The following is a 20,472-nucleotide window of genomic DNA, read 5'->3' as shown; positions in this document are numbered from 1 at the left end:
AGATTCTGGGAGGACCTAAAATTAGCTAACCATAAATTACAATTTAATTATAAAAAGACTAAATAAATGTAACTTTAATGATAGTCCATCTGAAAGTATTAAGACAGGATAAAATATGAATGGGTTTTAAAAAACCTTTAAAGACCTTGACGCTTAATAATAGGCTATATGTCTTTGAATGATCCTTATAAATGTTCAAATTACTCCTTTTTATGTTTAAAAGGAGTGACTGAAATAAAATTTAATTTAATTGCGTACATATTATTGATTTTTAACTGCTTGATTTGTACACAGGTGCACAAAAGAAATCTACTGTACCTGCATTCACTTAGGCCTCATTATATCTTGAGTAACGTTTTGTTGAATTTCCTTAAAATATACAAAAACCCATACTATTAATATATTTTGTTCACACTTCTTTGTACCATAGGTAATAACTCATCTATTACTAATCTACTTTGATATCTTATTACTTAATTTCACTCTGTGCATGTTGCAGTTGAAACTATTGATTCAATGATTACTAACATTTTCAGGGAGACATTACACTGACCAGTACCGCCCAACGTACCAAGATTACGATCACTACCCGTACCCTAACCAAGTGTACCCTGGGACCTACCCTGCTTATGGTCAACAGGACTACAGTGAGCGCCCTCCCACGCCACCTAGTCCAAGCGAGCCGAGCGACTCCCCCACCCCTCAGCATGGTAGGTACCCTCACAGAGTCGGCCTACAAATATTTATTGATTTTAGCGAATTTCCCATATAGGGAATAAGCTATTACCGTAGTACTCATAGTAAGACCTGGACCCGAGACCGATTTACTTTTTCGTTTTGAGGTCCCTAGAGGCCAAAAACACCATCCGTTCAAATTCATATGTATATATATATATTTATATATGTGTCCGTTAGCGCGATAACTCGAGCAAAAATCATCCGATTTTGATGAAATTTGGTACAAACGTGTAAACCTACGTTTATTCGAACGAGTTCGCAGCATGATCGGACAATGGGAACAGGTGTTTATGGGGGATTTTATGGGGTAAAAATTGGTTTTTCCCATTTTTGACCCTATAAACTTAAAATTTAGCAATTTCTTTTCAAACCATTTTGTAGAGCTTAAAAAACAAATAATTTAGTATATTGAAGCGTTATTATGCGCCTAATGGTTACGGAGAAAATTCCAAAATCGGTCAATTTAAATTTCCCATGTTATTCTATTCTTATGGGGAATAAGTAAACTGTTTTAGTTTGCTTGTTTATGAACATATTTTGATCAAATTTGGAAAATGCATTCATTTCATACTAAACTATTAACATTTTACAAAAAAACACCTTTTTACCCTCCCTGTTGCAGCAAACCTAAGTACTCGTTAAACTAATGTTATTTAAATAGGGAATAGATGTGACATCTTTAAGGAGACATTTTAGTGTAAATCCAATCAGGCAAATGGAAATTTGCTTAGTCTGCAGGTTTGCTGCGGCGGGGGTATTTCTCTAGTGTTTCCTAAAGTTTGTAGATATTTGACTAGGTATTCTACTCTAATACCTGGATCACTGCATGGTTATATGCTCTTACTGTGTATTTCAAAATAGAGCTAGCTAGTCCTAGAGTGTTACAGCATTATCACATGGATAAAGCCCATTAGTGATTGGCGGGATTTGAGCTCGGGATGTGAAGCCCTGAGGTTTACCACTAGACCAGTTCGCTCCCCTATTGATATTTACATTACAATCAATCAATCAATCAATCAATCAATCAATCAAATCTTTATTCAGAACGTACATAACTGCACATGAATGCGTCATTGTTACATTGTTGTTACATTGTTATACACACATAATGTTAAAAATTAAAATAAATAGTCTACTTATATTTTAAAAAAATCCTCTTTACTATAAATAGAATTAATTATTAGAAATGTTTTCAATTTTCTTTTAAACATATTCATACTCAGCTCTCTCCTAATGCTTTCTGGGAGGTGGTTGATAAATTTGATGCCAATATAATCTGGTCTTTGTTTAAATTTTTATTTTTTATGCTTTTTAACTGTAAAATTTTGTTTGTTCCTTGTGTCATGCTCATGAATGTCCTGTTGTCGCTGTAATTTTGATTCATTTTTTTTCACATAAAGTATTGTTTTGTAAATGTATAAACTATAAACTGTTAGAAACCCTAAATCTTTAAAATAGTTTTTACATACAATAGCCATGCAATAGTTTTTACGTACAATAGTATTTAATTGCTCTATGTAAAAGCAATGAAGGCCAATTGTTTCACACTGAACTGTTATTTACAAACAGTAATTACTTTGGGATAAATTAAGTTACAGGCTTTTTAGACCCAGTTCAAGAATGTTTGCCAAACTCCACTGTACATCAACAGCACATCAACCTAGATCCGATTCTTGCATTCTAAACCTTAATTATCACATTTTCTGTGTTTTTAGACTTTTTACCATTTTGAGCTTATAATTTTGATTAAACAGAATAACAAAACGGCTATTTTTTGTTGTACAAAGCATAATTAGGTTACAAGATATGCTTCTATGAGACATATATGGCCAGATGGTATGCATTTACAGTCATAAAATTGTTTGAACTGAATTTCCGAATTATCCAAACAATTTTATGATCCAAACAAAGTTTGGTCCCAATTAGTTAGTATTAGTCGATCTCGGTTGTATTAAAGTTAAAATAGTTAAATATTAAATAATTTTGTCACTATCCACCTTTGGTGGATTTGATGAGGGTGATTGATCGTAGGTGATTTTTGTATATCTAGTGCTTCAGTTTTTTCTGTTTTGTTCAACAGATTTTCTAAGGAAAGGTGCTCCGTTCCCTACCGCCGGGTATGATGAGTTGGAACCATCACATATCCTGCCACGCACAGACCACTACCGGATAACTCCATCACCTGGGGGCATAGGAGATAGATATGGTACGTTGCATACACCTATTAAATACTCATTTTTGTATATGACTTTAAGCCAGGATTTTTAAGTATTTTGTGTTAGATAGGCTTAACAGCATGCATACCTTACTGATAAAACTGAATGAAAATGCACAAATAAACACATAGAAAGTGTCCTTGTTAGGACAAAATATCAGTGCTATGTTTTGTGTTTTATTTTTTTTATTTTGTATCTATTGGCCCTGGGGTTTTAACATTCTCATGTACGCTAGTTTAAATTTACCTCCTTTCCAAAAAATTCAAAATCAGCCACTTAGGTTTAATGTAAAAGTATTATTAAAAACTCGATACCTTTTATATGAATAGTCAACAATTTTTAATAGGTGAGAAGTAAGTGTTAACACCTTGTTGAGTCAAGCAGATGCCAATAATCTTAAACCCATCATAAGTTGTTATAGGTAATTTATATAATTTCAGTAGAGCATCAATTATCCAAATATCAGTTATCCGAGGGGTCTGTTTAGTTAAAAATAAGAGCTATTATGTGAACATTCGCAATCATATTGTTCAAATTGTTAAACAATGTTTATATTTAATTTTATGAATTGAACCTTGTGTTTGTTTTTTTTAGATCAAATGAGTAACCCCTGGCCTATTGATGATTCAGGGGAGCCTTCTCAAATACCTCATGGTAAGTTTAGTATAAGTATGATATTTAAAGAACCTATCTCTTTGTAAATTTACTATTTTAAATTAATTATAAGCAATGAAAATGTTGTGATTTTTATTCTTACACTTGCTGAGTTTGTTTTTGCTCTAAACATATTTTAATATCTAAAAACTATCTTATGAATTTTTGCTTATATTTTAGTTTATCTATCCTTTTTTTTACAGTACTTCTTTAGCAGTAGCATGGTATCTTAGTGTAATAAGAAGTTGCCTGGATATAATATATCTGCCCAGGGTAATTTTATTGTACACAGTTCCATCCGCATCACCACTAAGGTTAGTCATTAAAAAAAACTGGTTAACGACATAATTACTACGGCCTCTACTAACGTTTTTAATAGGATGATAAATATTTGCACTTTGATTTGAATAGTTTTTTTGCTTGAAAACTTGTTCTATACTATATGTATTACGGTTTTGCAAACATTTTTATTTTGAAGAGTCCGGAGGCCTCTTTTAACGTTCCGTTTGCCCGTCCACATAGACTACGGATCTGTGTGTGGAACGTATCCAGCAAAGCAAGAGATGAGCCGGTATGATAAAAAGTAGGTGAAGGTACCAGGATCAGAACTCACGACATCACTCTCTTGGGACCAAAGTCTGTGGCGCTACCAACTTAACCACCGACTCGTCCTAGTATCTAACTAATATTTATGTCTAATGATATTTTATTTACATTGCAAATCATGTAGCCCTTAAATGAGATCCACAAATACACAAAACTGTAAGTGTTAGTTTAGGTAGAACCATGGCCAAGAAAAACTATATGCAGGATCTCCCAAACTTACAATGTTCTGTATTGTTGTATACATGTAAATATAAGTAAGCTATTTCAATTATTGTAAAACCAATCATTCCCATTAGATTTGTTTATGTATTGTGTTCAAATAAGTAACTTAAACTGAAGTATGATTTTCATGATTGTTATTTCCTATTGTACACAAAAATGTGTTGTTAAAAACTTAAAACTTTTTAAAGGTCTTTACTTTCAAAGGTATTGCTGATTTCCAAAATTGTAATAAATCTGAAAATTCAGTTTTTTAATTATTAGTAATTTTACTACACATGTATTTTATTATCATAGTAAATATTCCAATTTACGTATACCTCATAGTACTACCCAACATAAAAAATGTAGTCGCGTGGCACATAATACTATTGTTAGACTTGTATACATCCATTTAAACTATTTTATTTTGTCTTTAACCTATATGGCATTCCAATAATAACACAATTTGCAAGTGTTAGTCATGAAAGACACCTCTAATAACCGTAAAAAAAAACTTAGCAATCAATTTGACCTTTTTATTATCATTTGATCATTTGGGAAACAATCATGACTGTACTCAGTTTAACTACCAGCAATAATTTTGGATAGGGGTCGAAAGGTGTAATTGAAAACATGTTGCTCATCATAATAACGGAGTTCTGCTTAGGGATGTAGATTTGGTTTTGTAGCCGATTTCAACCTCCAATTTTCTGACAAAGCACCTGTATGAACCATTATTATTGAACAGGTGTTTTTTCTTCTCAACATTTTAGTTCTTCTTTTCCAACTCTTTTTTGTAATTAGTTTTTTTTTATCAAGGTCCCTTGGTCATGCTAAGAATTAATGGTAAGAGAGTCTAATTTTGACTGTGATACAAAAATGTTATTTAAAAACTCAATAATTAAAATCGGATATCATAAAATAGACGATACAGTTTGTGTTGTCAGCTCTTATCACCTAGAAAAAATCAAATCCCCGTGAATTTTTGATAAATCTTTGGTATCTAAAGACCAAAAAGTTTAATTTAGATTTGCAATCTTGATATTCAGCTAGATTCAAGGTTTTCTGTCTTCTAACATGTAATGGGTAGAGAAAATTCAACAGAATCTTTAGGTAGTGATGAATATATTTTACGTACAGAAACCAACATGGAGTCTTTGGTTTCTAACCCTATCTTTACCTGAAAGGTTTATTTCCTGTACTCAAATCAGTACTCTTCAAATACTCTTTCAAGTTTTTTTCTCTTCTTGAAGTAATGTTTATGAAGTCTGATGCAAGTGGTATTTTTTAGGTGATGTAGGCGATTTAGTAGGGAAGGTAGTGTATGGGTATGACCCAGTATCACCTTACGGCACTTTACGACCGTACATTGGGAACGGCTCAACATCTGACGGCAACAATTATGATGATAGACCACCCTATCAGGAGACTGCTTCCCCCTCAGTGGACGATGACCAAAGGGGTCGGTTTTGTTGCTTAAGTTTTTGGTGATGGCTCTATTTCTTCTAGCTAACTGATCAGGATGAGTTGTTAAAGGATGCTTTAAAATAACTTCAATTATGACAATTTGATCATGTTAACAACCTGTGCAAATAAAATACACACCGTTGTTGTCTTGCTCAGAATCTGGCAACTATAAACACTAGGGGTCTGCGGTACAGAAAATTTAAGGTTGGTACAATATTTTGTACCTCGGTTCTCGGTACAAAATCGGTACGGTACCTGGCTAACCGTATTTTTGCGGTTTTCTTCTCAGAACTGTATTCAAACCATTATTTTTAATTTTAATACATTGACATTACTATGAAAATGGATAGTATCTTACATTCATGGTTTTCTAACAACAATTACTGTACCACACATTGTTAAAACAAAATCTTTTACTACTATGAGGACTGTGTCAAGAAAAATTACAGTCCTCGCCGGCCTTAGAGATAAAATTTAACAGTCATCATAAAACTATTATTTTTATGATAAAATAGAATTGGGGAAAGTCGTAAAGGAATTAAAGTGATAAAACTCAACATTTCTTGGAAGTACTTGAATACAACAATTATTGTAAGTACTTTAATACAACAATTATTGTTGTGATAAAATGTTAATGGATTTGGGACTGCTAATGGGTTTTTTATTGCATCATCACCCTAGTAATAAATTATGAAGATCGTAAACAAACATCTGATAAGACTTTTATGGGTTCGGACAACTGCAGTTGACTACAATAGTAAACTGAAAGTAATTTATTATTATAATAGGCTGTACCGAATGGAATCTGTACATGTAAAATGCTGTACCCAACCGATGACGGTAATTAAGCTTGTTACCGTACCGGTGCAAATAAACACAAATAGACAGCTTAGTTATAAAAATATAAATTAATCTTTTAATTAATAAATCAATTCACCCTAAATAAATTAATGTATCAAAATTTAAAAGCGTAAGGCACTGTCAGTTTTTGGAGAAATGTTAAAGTATAGTATGGAAGACTACTAATATTAAGAGAACTAGGAGGGCTCCTGTTTCAAACATTTGTATAGGCATATCGGCATATCTAAAACAGATGTTTAGATTTTTAAAGTATTTAAAACTGTTTTTATAAGAGAGCTACCCATCTTGGGTAGCTAGTTGTTTTATTCTTTGCCAGTACAAGGTTACCGAGTGCTGTAGACGCAAGGATAATGAAAATACTCCTAAAATCAGAGTGAAATATTAGAGTAAAATATATTAATAGTTATCAGACCACTTTTCTAAGTACGCTCGACCTTAGCTTTTCACCAACAAACTGCTGAAGCTGAGAATTCAGCCAAATGTCATCCACAGGTTATTTCAGTTCATATGACTCCTTAGACTGATACCAATTTATTGAATAATCGGAGTTTAATGTATGAAAGTGTATTCAAAATAACCTTGTGCCTATGCGTGGAATGTTCCAAACCAAGTAAGCGAGCCAATACACTACAACTGTACTGATAATATTAGTGGTAGCCTTGTCTGCCGTTCTACCAAATGAGTCACCACCTCATCAAAAATAGCAGTGTTGAAAATAAGTGAAAGAATGAAACACAAACAAAATTGATCAAATCCTAAATTGATCAAATCCTTACACAAAATCTAATTGATCTTAAATCCTGAAATTTAGAGTGCCTATTCCAAACTCATCCTGTGCATTTGATACTTCGCTGATTTAATTAGGGTGTCGGAAGTTCATTCTGTAATCCTCAACTTTCATAACTTCTTGGTATTTCTTGTATGAACTATTAATGTTCTATATTTGGTCTATCTTTTTCATCTTGAAACAGCTAACAGTCCATTTCCTATTTGTATGGTTATCTTTTCTCTTGGATGTATCATTAACATAGATTTAACGATCATACCTTCTAACATTCATGGCAATTTTCTTCATAACTCCTTTCTTATTGTTAAAATAGCTTAAACTAACATTGTAGTTTGTATGGTGTACTTGTGGTACTAATCACTTTACTTGGCTCTCTCAATTGTCTTATTTTTTTTAATTCTTCCAACTAAAGTTACTTATGATCTGGTCTTGTTGCATTTGTGATTATTCAGTTTGAATATATGCAGAAATTTTGGGATTTCATGGTAAACAAAACAATGAGTGACTAGCTATTTACATTCTGTGATAATCTTGATTTATAGTTTTTATCATTAACTTGGTATACTTATTCTAGACTTCTCATTCAATTTTAAAATCTGAAGACGTTTTAAAGTGTGTAATATGCAGAAAATTTTCTGTGTGGGATGATAAGTGAATGTTTAAAATAGAAAAACTATTGGGGGGGGGGGGGATAAGGTTGCCTTGTGTTTTATAGAATACCTTCCCTGTATATCCTCATTTTTTAACCACGTGTTCTTTTATTTGCATATTTCGGTGTAGGCCTACCACTTTATAAGATTTATACAGTATAGAGGCTTAGAATTTGTCAAATAGTTACTATTTCTACTAACAATTGGTGTCATGTCAATTTTATTAATTGCTTACTCTAACACTAGTAACCCAGTTTTTACAAGTGTCTGTGTGCTGTTATTTCATAGCAAATCAATAATTAAATGTCATCAGATTTTGTAACTCAGTTTTGTCAATTACATTTATTGATACAAATCATGTTTTAAATAATGTATAATATTTTTAGCGTAGCCTATCAGAGGTAAACTTTTCCTTAAGTACTGAAAAGTAAAACTCAAAGATGAATTTAAAGAAGAAACAAGATTGAACAGTTTTATAGTTGAGGTCATAAATAATAACATTTCAATTTGAATAGATCTGTCTAAAGATAAACAATAATACCATAATTTTCTATGAGTGTAACAAAGAATAAATAATTGGATGGTTTCATAACATGTCTCTTTTAATGATAGAGCAATTAAAATATTCCTTCAAACTATAAAACGGGTTTGCCAATCAGTCAGATCAATGGACTAGATTAATAATTTAATATTTTCACATACGACTTGTGAAAGAAACACCTCATTTAATACAAATTCTATTCATCAATTACTTAATCATGAATAGGCTATGTCTTAAACCAAACTGCTAGAAAGAACTATGAACAAATCTGATACAAAATTAAAGTTCTATTTTATACTATTGCTAATTTTTTCTTTTGTTTTTCAACAGGAACACGGTGGCGAGATCCAAATTTAACAGAAGTCATTAGTTTTTTAAGTAACCCCAATAATGTAATTAAAGCCAATGCTGCAGCCTACCTTCAGCATTTATGTTATATGGATGACCCCAATAAGCAAAAAACAAGATCGCTGGGAGGCATTCCTCCTTTGGTTAAGTTGTTGGGCCATGACAGCCCAGATGTCTACAGGAATGCTTGTGGGGCCCTCAGGTAATTACAGTACAGACAATTCTGTTTGCAAAAATAGTTAAGAATATTGCTTAGCTTTATGGTAATCTAAACTATTATTTAAGATACTTACCTTTACGTCCCCATTTCAATAGAGTATGTTCAAACTCAATACATGTTTTGCCTATACTTAGGCATTGTCAAGTGATCCTTCAAGAATGTTTTATCCATAAGTAGACTCGTCGAGAACATCCAAATAAATACAAATAAGACGACACATTGTACAATAAAAAATTAAACAATCAGTAGGCCTATTTTTAACCGGTCGCGGTACGGAGGTAGGTGAAATAGGATGATATATTTTTGATAATAGGTGAAATAATACAATCATTTTTCCCACTCCATACTTCCTTGTTTAGTACGTTACTGCCAGTCACTGTTAATATGAAGACACGATCAGCGTTTAAGTTTTCATCTTAAAATCTATGAGTAATGGAAGCTTTTTGATTTTCAAGTTAAGTCAATTGCAGAGATACATGCAGCTTAAAGACTATTTGCTTTGAACAAACATCATCGCTCCTGTGACAACAATCATGTAATAATTGTCACTTTTGCTTCTTGAATACGTTTGGGTGTATGAAAATACTCTCATTCCCTCTAAGACATTTATTTTTAACGTTATTTGAATGCAGAGTGCTTAGGTAGTTGTTTAAATAATATTCATTAACAAAAATTGTTTGTCTAGAAATCTGTCATACGGTAGACAGAATGATGAAAACAAACGAGCTATAAAAAATGCTGGTGGAATTCCTTTACTCATGAACCTTCTGAAGAAGCCTTCTGATGCTGAAGTGAAGGAGTTAGTGACTGGAGTACTGTGGAATCTGTCATCTTGTGAGGTATGTCATTAATTCAGCATCTGTAATACTTCACGTAGGCTTTAGCCAAGAACCCGTTTACACATTACTTCAGGTTAGGCTTAGATGGTTGCTTAGATAAAATTTATTGCTGATTGACAGAATTTTAACCTGGGACCTCTGGACCAAGTCCTACTCTTTCTCTTTATTACTTGACAAGCTTGCTCCCCAATATTGCAAATATACTAGAAATGTGTTAAATTCAAACCTTAAATCTCATGTTTAGTTGCACCCACCATTTTGAGTTTTCATTCTAGGTAGTAAATGTAATAGAATCCGAGTAAGAACTTTTTTCGGTTTCAAAGAAGCTTCAGTTTAAGAAAAGGTTTTTTTCCATCTAGTGTTTGAGAGAAGAAATCTAGAACATTTGAAGGTTTCTTAGTTATTCACACACTCTGTTTTCGTGAATACTATTTATTTTTTTTATTTTTTTTTCAGGACCTGAAAAGATCCATCATTGATGACGGACTCTCTATGATTGTCAATTTAATTATCATCCCTCACTCTGGGTGGGACTCCAGCAACCCTGGAGAGACTTGTTGGTCTACTATATTTAGAAACACTTCTGGAGTACTTAGGTGAGGTTTAGTTTTTATACTGTGTGTATTCAGAATGAACAATGTATGAAGGAACAGAATATTCATGGTAAAGGGCTTTAGGACAGAATAGCCTTGATTTTGCTATTGACAGGAAGAGTGCTCTTGATACCTATATAGGGGTCTTAATCCCGTGCCTTCAATCCAAAGCCATTTTAAATGAGCGAGCAGTCCCCTCGTTGAGTACTTTAATGTTTTAAACTGGCCTTACCAGTGTTACACAGCGCAATGTTTCCGTTTTCTAAGTAAATAAATATTACCATGCGGAACTTTCATCGCCTACATTTCTTATTTACAGTGTATAAATGTTGATATGTCACTCTAGAATATAATAAATACATTTTAAAAAAATCACAAGCAACCGCACTCTCACGTAGCCTATACGTCACACTAATAGATAGATTAAAGATAGCTAAAATAATAAGATAAACTGGGAAGAATCACAAGTAGCAGCGTAAAAAAGTTATTTTGACTGACAGCAATAAAACAATATAAGATACTGTAAAACAATAAACCATCTGCTTATTAGTAGCGTGTGTATGAAAAACGTAATTTTAGATTTTAAGAAATTTAATCTAAAAACCAAATACGAGGATAAAGTTACAGACCCTAAATATAAGCAATCTTAATAATGAGATTATAATGGAGTGTTTCTGTTTATAGTTATATTTTATGGCTTCAATGAAAATAATACTTCAATTTCCGATTGCAATGTTATGTTTGCTACACAAATTGCGTGGTTTACGTTTAATGTCAAAAGTAAAACTCAAAATAACTCATAGGCCTACTGTAATTAAGTTCTAACTAATGTAATAACGTTTACAGAAAGTAAATCCAAACCGTCTAAAAACTTAAACATATATCTATATCTACATTTGTTCGCCTATTGAGTTTAATGATAATTAAATTTTCCAATCAAAAAAGATCATTACTTATACCATTTCATATATATATATTTATCGTCCTAAAAATAAAGAGTATATGTGTTTCAAGTGTTATTGGACGTATTTTTATTTATTTTCCGTAAGTAAAAGTCCTCAAATTCACAAAAAATAAATATAAACATAAATTTTGCAATCCCGTTAATCCCGGGATTAAAAGTCACCCCTATACCCTCAAAAAGGTTGTACAAATATACAGTGTTTCATAATAATAAGATGTATTTCTTAACAAGTATAAATGTTTTTCGTATTGAATAAACTCACCCACTGTACAGGTAAACCTGCTCTTTCTATCAAAAGTTAAATCAAACCTAGGAACAAAATATGTTTGAGGAGAGAAAAATACCAAACTGTATATCATGTTATTTATTGAACTTCTTCACAATTTAAATTAAGAATGAAAGTTTCTCTAAACGCCAGATTTTGTGTGCAGTTGACTGCAAATAGCGCTGCGCTGTTACATTTTCGAAACTCTGCAACTAGTGCTGTACATTAGTTTTCATCACTTATGCTAACATTTTTTACAATGCTGCAGTACTTTTTTTATAATTAAGTAAATTAAAGTAGTAAATTATATTAGTTAACGTCAATTCCTCTCTAAGTCATCCTATTTAAACTGTTGTTTTGTAACTACCATCTAGGCCTACTTCTGAAGAAGCCTCTGAAAGAGGCGAAATATTAAGTAAATTATGTGTGTGATTTTATGTGTTCTTTGACTCATCTGCAACCTTTCATCAGGTGAGTTAGCTGTGTCCTCTCCATCCTATATTTATTTATTCAATTCCTCTCTAAGCAATATTTAAGCTCAGTTTTACCGCTTACCTTACCTATTAGGCCACTCAAACCTCAGAAGGTTTTTGGCCTCGCGTCTCTCTCTGTCTTGCATCCATTGAGCCTCTACCCCCAGTCTTCTCAAGTCCTTTTCCACTTGGTCCTTCCAGAGAAGTCGTGGTCGTCCCAAGGGCCGCTTTCCTCTTGGTAGTCCTTCATTTATCGCTTAAATTGTTGCATTTTGTTCTCTTCTTGCGATATGGCCAGCCCACCTGAGTCTTCTGCTTTTGATTTGGGCTAATATGACCGGGTCTCTGTATAGCTCTCGAAGCTCTTTATTAGTGTGTATTATCCATATTCCATCTTCATTTATGGGACCATAGATGCACCTTAAAATTTTGTTTTCAAACACCATCAGCATTTTTCCAGCCTGTTTTGACATTGTCCATACTTCTGACCCATACAATACTACGGGTTGTATGATGGTTTTATAGACCCGTAACTTGGTCTTTCTTGAGAGTAGTTTGCGTTTTAAAAGCCCTTGTAAAGCCCAATAACATCTGTTGGCATTTATTATTCTTGTGTTGATTTCAGCCATTTCTTGGTTGGCTTGATCAATAGTCACTCCTAAATATTTCAATTCTGTCACTCTTTCAAATGTGAGGTCCTCTACTTGTAAGTTGTCACTAATATTGTCCATGTTACGGCCTACCCAAAGATATTTAGTTTTCTGTTAATTTACCTGTAGCCCTACTTTTTTTGCTTCCTCTATTAGAGTTTTGGCAAGGCTTTTCAAGCTATGTTCATCCACGACCAGCGCAATGTCATCCGCGAAGGCTAAGACATCATATTTTGCTCCTACTTCTTTTCCTTGGCCTTGTCTTTTTACCTTTTGAAGGGAGTTTTCTAAAGCCAAGTTGAATAATAAAGGTGAAAGCCCGTCTCCTTGTTTAACTCCAATTAGCACTTCAAATTCCGTTGATAACTCATTATTGATTCTGACTTTGCATCTAGACTCTTCAGTGCATGTTTTAGCCAGGTTGATCAGTTTGTTTGGGATCCCCATCTGTATTTCCACATTGATTTCTATTAACTGAGTCATAAGCTTTCTTAAAATCAATGAATAGCAGATGAACACCTTTATCAAACTCCCAATGTTTTGACAGGGCTTGACGTATGATAAAAAGCTGATCAGTGGTTGATCTTTGTATTCTGAATCCTGCTTGGTGTTCAATAAGGATTTCCTCTGAATACTCTTTCAGTTTCTTTTCCACGATTTTTGATAGTATTTTATACATCGTGTTTAGCAAAGAAATTCCTCTGTAGTTGTTGCAGTCTTGTTTGTCTCCTTTTTTATGTATTGGAACTATGACAGCAACATTCCAATCCTATGGTAGTTCTTCTTTCTTCCATATTTCACAAATTAATGAGTGAATTTTTCTGAGTAGTGGTTTCCCTCCTGCTTGTATAACTTCTGCAGCAATACCATCTTCCCCTGGGGCTTTGTTATTTTTTTGCTGTTTGACAGCTTCTTCCACTTCTTCCAGAGAAGGGTCTACGATATTTGGTTGTACATTTAAGGGTAATTCTATTTCTTCATTTATGGTAGATTCAACATTTAGAAGATTTTTAAAATAGTCTCTCCATATATGTAATACTGTTCCTTGGTTATTTCCATTTGTATCCCTAATGCCAAACGACCTTGCTTTGTATCCTTGTTTAAAATATTTAACTGTCCTGTAAAAGTCCCTTGAGTTGTTCTTAATACTGTCTTCTTCTGCCTTCTCTAACTGGTTCTTGATATAAGTCCTTTTAGCCGCCCGCAGCTTCAGGTGTGTTTTCCTCCAACTTCAGTAACCGCACTGTGTGCTACGCGATTAATCTAAAGAACGCAGCGTGGCCAGGAACAGCGTGATTAAAATTTTACGCTGCGCAAAAGTGTTTTCCTAGAAATCCGGCAATGCGTTGCGTAACAAGCAGATTCGCGGTTTCCACAGTAGCGTTCTGCTATGGATCGGAGAAAGAAGAGTCTCGCTTTTATGTTGTTGGTGGAAGAGGAAAAGATGGACGAAGATGTCGACATAGCCCTAGCTCTACTGTCCAAAAGTCGAAATTCCTGTAGTGAACTGTTTAGATCTAGGAGCCATGAGGGTGCTTATAGTATTCTTATTAATTGGCACTTGATAGACAATGAAGTAAAATTTAAGGATTACTTTAGGTTAACTAAAGATCAGGTTAACTAAAGATCAGATCCCCCTCCAAAGCTTGTCCTTCTTCAAGTTATTTTTAAAATCAGGATGGCTCATTTTCCACTGAATTTCAAACTCGGACACACAGTCAATTAATAAACTGTCATCATCAACAGTGAACTTGGTAACATCACTACAACTTATCGTTTTCTCCATATTTCCAATGTAAACAATGGCCCAGTTCGGCTGGCGTGGTTCGCAACTGACTGCTCTCGAGGCAGTGGTGCCAATCATGCTGCGCACTGCGCATTAGTTAAACAGTCTCATTAGTTTAAAAGGGATCGGTGGTTCCAGCAACCGCGGAGCACGAAGCACGCAGCGTAACAGACTTAATCGCGTCGCTAGGAAAACGCCGCTTTCTTATTTACTTCTCTGTTTATTGTGTGATATTTTTCTTGGTTTTCTTGGCTGTCATTTGCAATTGCGTTTTGCTTTTTCTGCCTTCATTCTTCAATCAATTGTTGACATTCCACGTTGAACCACGGTTTCCTAGCTTTTGGTTTTTTTTGCAATATCCAATAACTTCCTCTGTTGTATCATGTATTGCCTCTTTTATTTGTTTCCATTTTAATTCAATAGAGCTATCCGTTTCTTCTTCTCTTTCTAAGACTTGAAATCTGTTACTTAGTTTCAGTTCAAACTCTCTCTTTAGATGCCTGTTAGCAAGTTTCGCCAAGTCAACTTTTGGTTTTACTTTGTGTTTTTCTCGCTTCTCATTACATAACCTTTGTCTAACTTTTACTAATAGTAGTGATCAGTCCCACACTCTGCTCCTCTTTTGCTTTTTACATCTAAAATGCAGCTCTTATGCCTTTCTTCAATTAGAACATGGTCTATTTGGTTTTTAACCTGGCCAAGTGACTGTAAATATCTTTGCGAGGGAAGCTGGTGGACATTATTTTGAGATTTTTTGAGCTTGCTAGACTTATGAGCCTCATGCCGTTATCGTTTGTAGTCTCATGCAAGCTGTTAACTCCTGTATATTGTTTCCATCCTGGTTCCTTTCCCACCTTTGCTTTGGCATCTCCTAATAATATTTTGATATCATAATTCGGAATGTTCGTCATTAGATGATCTAAGCTATCATAAAAAACATCTTTGGTGTCATCATCTGTTTCCTCTGTAGGTGCGTAAAAACAGATGACCGAGATATTCTGGAATCTACCTCTCTGTCTTATACAGCATAGTCTTTCACTGACTGGGTAAAATGATATCACATTTTCCATTTTGTTAACCTAGTATTTTGTTTCCATTTTCAGGAATGTAAGCTCGGCTGGAGAGTATGCTAGGAAAAAGCTACGAGAGTGTGAAGGACTAGTTGATTCATTATTGTATGTGGTCCGATCAGCCATAGAAAAATCCAATATCAGTAACAAAAGCGTTGAAAACTGTGTTTGTATTCTGCGCAATTTGAGTTACCGTTGCCAAGAAGTGGAAGACCCGAACTACGACAAACACCCCTTACCTACTCAGAGTAGAGTGGGGCCCCCACCCAAAGGTAAATAGTATTTTAAGGAATCATTTTCTTTTATTTAGTTTTGCAAATATTAACCGTTTTTATTTGTTCCTTCCAGGAGTTTATTGAGTATTAAAACGAATATTTGGTGATTTCAGCCAACATAGTTTTAAGTGGAACGACTTAGTTTTAACTGTACATCTCAAAGCTGTCGACATGATATTTAGCGTCAATGGTTGTCAGTGCAAATGTTATTGGTTTGGTTTTAATATCTCTTTGGTTAAAATATGGGTTTGGTCTCCTAAGTTTATTTCCAAGTATGATATCACTTAAGTTTCTTGAACTTCCTCATACTCTAGTAAGATTTGTTGTTACTGAAACTTATGTTTTTATTTACCGAGAGTTAGTTATTAAAACTTAAGATTTCACCGTGAAGTAAGTATTTGGAGAACATTACAATATGAAAAGTTATCATCAGTGAATTCCAGAATAATAAATAAAATAGTAAAACTACTATAACACATTATTTTTTCATATTCCTAAACTGTGTAGATACATTTTTAATCTCAAAAATAATTTGCCATGACAATCATTATTTCAAGTTATGCGCAAAACCAACGCAAACAAGTGCACGGTTTGTTAATCATGCCATTTTACCTGCAGTCGATTTCTTTCAGTATTTTATCCAATTAAATTGAATATAAGTAACCATAGTAATTTCTTTAATCAATAAACTCTTATAAGGACCCTTAATCTGGAGATAAAATATCGCAAGCAGGTCTGAATCTTTGTGCAGGTGAAAACTTGGGGTGTTTCGGTGCTAGTAAAAAGAAAAAGGAAGCTCAAATGGTGCAACAGAAAGAAACTGCCAGCACAAGTAGAAGTACGAGTAGGTCGGAGCCTGTGAGGGGAATGGAGCTTCTGTGGCAACCCGAGGTGAGAGTTACATTTGTTTTGAGTCTTTTTGTATCATCTGATGTTCAAGACAACTGACAAATCAGAAGATACACCATAGTTCTTATCAATCTATTGCGTTTTATTTTGTTATGACATTTTTTCTCATACTGGAGAAATACAGCTGTTTTCAATACATATGTTGTGGCCCTTTTTCTCCTTTTAGGGAGTATTAAGAGTCAGCTGGAGTCGAGGACATCAGCTGTAAATCTTGATTACTTGTAAACTTTAATTGTGACCAATCGGATGTATCGAAAGTATATATTGATCGTTTAATCTATCGTAGTTTATTGCTGCATTGTTGTCGATCGGATTCTAATTGGTTCACTCTGAATAAATGTTTTTTATACAAAATCAAATTTGATATTTGTGACTAAGCAATTTGTGTTTTTACCCATTTACCAACTGTTTTCATTTTTACTGTAATATTTCTTCTCTGTGGATGGGTTGAATTTGAAGTCGGTTATCTGTTTAACCAGAAAAAACCAAAACTGAGAATTGATGAAAAATTTTGATTTTTGTTTGTTAGTTGTTGCGCGATGCTGAAGTTATAAAACTAATTACAAATTTCAAGTCGTAAAACAGCCCTGACATATTTGGAGTTTCTTGTAGGATTTTAAGTCAGCCATAGACGTCATTGCTGTGCCTTTTTGCTGTGTAATACATAACTGTCTAAGATCCAAAGTTTTTCATGATGCACTAAAGGTGGCTAAAAAACCATCCCTATCGACAAAAAGGGTGACACAGATATTTTAGCTATCTACCATCCAATTTTAGTCCTCCCAGTTATGTCTTTATTAGATGATTGAAACTATTATACAAAATAAATTAGCTTTTTGGAACTCTATCTTCTCAATTAAAAACAACACAGTTTTGTAGAAGGTTGCTGTACTACTTCAGCCCTATTATCATTAGTCACAGAGAAATTACAGACTCCTTTGAAAATAGAGACATTCTATCCTTAACTCTATGTGACTTGATTATGGCCTTCATTTGTGTACCTCTCAATATCCTTCTGGAGAAATTGAAACTCTATGGCATTGAGGGCATTGCGCAAAAGACCTTATGCAGCTACCTTAGCAATAGTAAGCAAATCGTCTTGTTGACTGTCAAAAACTCTACATAGCTTTCCTGTATCAGTGATCAAATGTTACAATAGCCTATCAGAAGAGATAAGACAGCTGGATAAATCCAAGTTAAAAGAGGAAATTCACTTATATATGAAGGTCTATTACTTCGTATGTAGATGTGAAGAATTGCAGTTTTAGATAATAAGAAGAAACCTCGCACAATCCATCTGGAATATCCAGTCGTAGATGAAGACTTCAAGTATTTCTCTGCGGTTGTGTGACACAAATGTGAAGTGAAGATTTGTCTTTGCGACTGTGGGGAATGTAGAAGATTTTTCCGCGATTGCAAGGGACAATGGTAACGTTTCTGTGATTGTGGGAGTCAATTAGACGGTGGGAGGTATTCAGGAGACTCTAGCTCATCCGGACTAATGTGGCGGGCGTCCGGTCCGGATTACGGAAAATCCGGACTATTGAGAGCCGAGCATATACAGTACTAAAGCCGTTTTTTCAATTTTGTTCCAGGTCCAAGGTATCGATAGCCGGGCAAATGCAGTTCCACCGGTAATAATATTTACCGCCGTGTTATCCGAGTTATTGGTTATCCGAGGAAGTCTCTGTCCTGTTTAGCTTGGATAATCGGATTTCTACTGTACTGTGGCGTTAAAAAAAAATCACGATTGCCGATCCGGATGAGCGAGAGTCTACTGTATTTACATGACCATCGAAGATACATCAGATTTAAGAAGACAAAGTTTGTGAAATTCCCATGCAGCCTTCAGAGTTCATGAGAAACTTGGTCAGTGTTGTGGCGGTAAAAGGTCAAAGGACCATGCAAACACCCCTTCTAAAATTAACCCAGTTTTTTATAAAGTTTATCTTACTTATTTGAGAAAATTTGTGTTCTAGTGTACGTAAATCAGCGAGTAAATTGCAGAGAAATCAAACCATCATCTATTCATATATTTTCTAAAGAAATATATATACATATTTACGCTATGTATAAGAATCAATTTTGACTTTGTGTGTCACTTCAGTCCTCAAAATATAACTTATAAGCTTGCTGACCTTCATTTCTTAACAAAACTACTCTTAATCAGCCACAAGGTTTTCCTTAAAACCCAAAAAGTACAGATTAATTCAACAAAATCAAGAAAGATAATGTCAATGCTACATGTAAACCAAATGCAGAAGCTCAAAAATCTCTTAACTCTTCCCGGACGGGCGAAATTGTGACATAGAACGGGAAAAAATTATAGGAAAAAAATTAAAATTAGTTTTCCTTATTTGTCTTTTGTTATACAAGTAAACATAAAATAAACACAATGTAACACTTTATACTGTCAAAATAATTTTTTACACGTTTTTAACTATGCGGATATACCCGCTACCCGTCCGCGGATGAGTAGAAAAGCAGCGGATATATCCGCCACCCGTCTTTGAAGAAATGACCATGACAACGTTAGGCAATACATAAAGAACAATATGTAAACAATAAAAAAAAGATAACGTAGTGTTGAGCGCGAAACGTCGAGGGGATAGCGTAGGAGAGGTGGGTGGTGCGCGGGAGAGGTGGGTGGCGCGGGAGAGGGGTAGGCGCGGGAGAGAGGGGGAAGTGCATGGGGAGATAGTGCAGCAATGGAGAGAGCAGTAAAGTGGCGCCTTGGTACCGCGAAACATCTGGTGACTGCTCAAGCACCTGCCAGTCTGTCTGAAGAGAAGGCGGATATATCCGCTTCCCGTCCAGAACATAAAAAACCATAAGCGGATATATCCGTCACCCGTACGGGAAGGGTTAAAACATATGTAAGATTTATCAGACACCATGAGTCTATCTTACATGTAATTTGTTTCTAGGTGGTACAGTCATACTTGTCACTCCTGCAGACCTGTTCTAACCCGGAGACCCTAGAGGCTGCTGCCGGAGCTCTACAGAACCTGGCTGCGTGCTACTGGCAACCGAGCATTGAGATACGTGCGGCTGTCCGCAAGGAGAAGGGACTTCCCATTCTTGTGGAGCTGCTAAGGATGGAGGTACTTGATCCACTGTTGATTTTCCTTAACCCTCTTAGTGCTTTCAGTGGCTTCTGTGGGAACATCGCTCAGGGCAACTCTTTTATTTCATATTGTGGGCAACAATGCTGTGGACTTATTGGGTTTTTATTGTCAGTTCAGTCTATAAGCTTCAAATTATCAACAGCCGGGTCATTTAGCTCTTTTGCTGGTGGCCAACTGTTTTACTGTTTGCCTTTCCTTTCAGTAACGCTGAGACTGAATAGTTGACTGAAT

General features: G+C 34.6%; 1 protein-coding gene across 8 annotated transcripts in view; it reads left to right on the top strand.

Annotated features, from left to right (window-relative positions):
* The window catches only part of LOC128997838 (catenin delta-2), a 56,933-nt gene that overhangs the window by 22,395 nt on the left and 14,066 nt on the right, over positions 1 to 20,472 (top strand). For 4 of the 8 annotated variants that reach the window (XM_054423589.1, XM_054423587.1, XM_054423590.1 and 1 more), the window contains 10 exons: positions 537 to 710; positions 2,819 to 2,944; positions 3,549 to 3,608; positions 5,707 to 5,877; positions 9,052 to 9,271; positions 9,975 to 10,128; positions 10,585 to 10,724; positions 15,963 to 16,201; positions 16,938 to 17,095; positions 20,041 to 20,217. In XM_054423589.1, the coding sequence (XP_054279564.1) occupies positions 537 to 710; positions 2,819 to 2,944; positions 3,549 to 3,608; positions 5,707 to 5,877; positions 9,052 to 9,271; positions 9,975 to 10,128; positions 10,585 to 10,724; positions 15,963 to 16,201; positions 16,938 to 17,095; positions 20,041 to 20,217 (1,619 nt within the window). The remainder of the gene's footprint in view (positions 1 to 536; positions 711 to 2,818; positions 2,945 to 3,548; positions 3,609 to 5,706; positions 5,878 to 9,051; positions 9,272 to 9,974; positions 10,129 to 10,584; positions 10,725 to 15,962; positions 16,202 to 16,937; positions 17,096 to 20,040; positions 20,218 to 20,472) is intronic. The other 4 variants (XM_054423592.1, XM_054423588.1, XM_054423594.1 and 1 more) reach the window with 3 other exon arrangements.

This window comes from Macrosteles quadrilineatus, unplaced genomic scaffold, assembly GCF_028750875.1.
Source record: "Macrosteles quadrilineatus isolate MER2022 unplaced genomic scaffold, UCM_ALF_1.0 Scaffold_7__1_contigs__length_78375512, whole genome shotgun sequence".
Classification (NCBI taxonomy): Eukaryota; Metazoa; Arthropoda; class Insecta; order Hemiptera; family Cicadellidae; genus Macrosteles; species Macrosteles quadrilineatus.
This window is presented reverse-complemented; position numbering and strand designations above follow the sequence as displayed.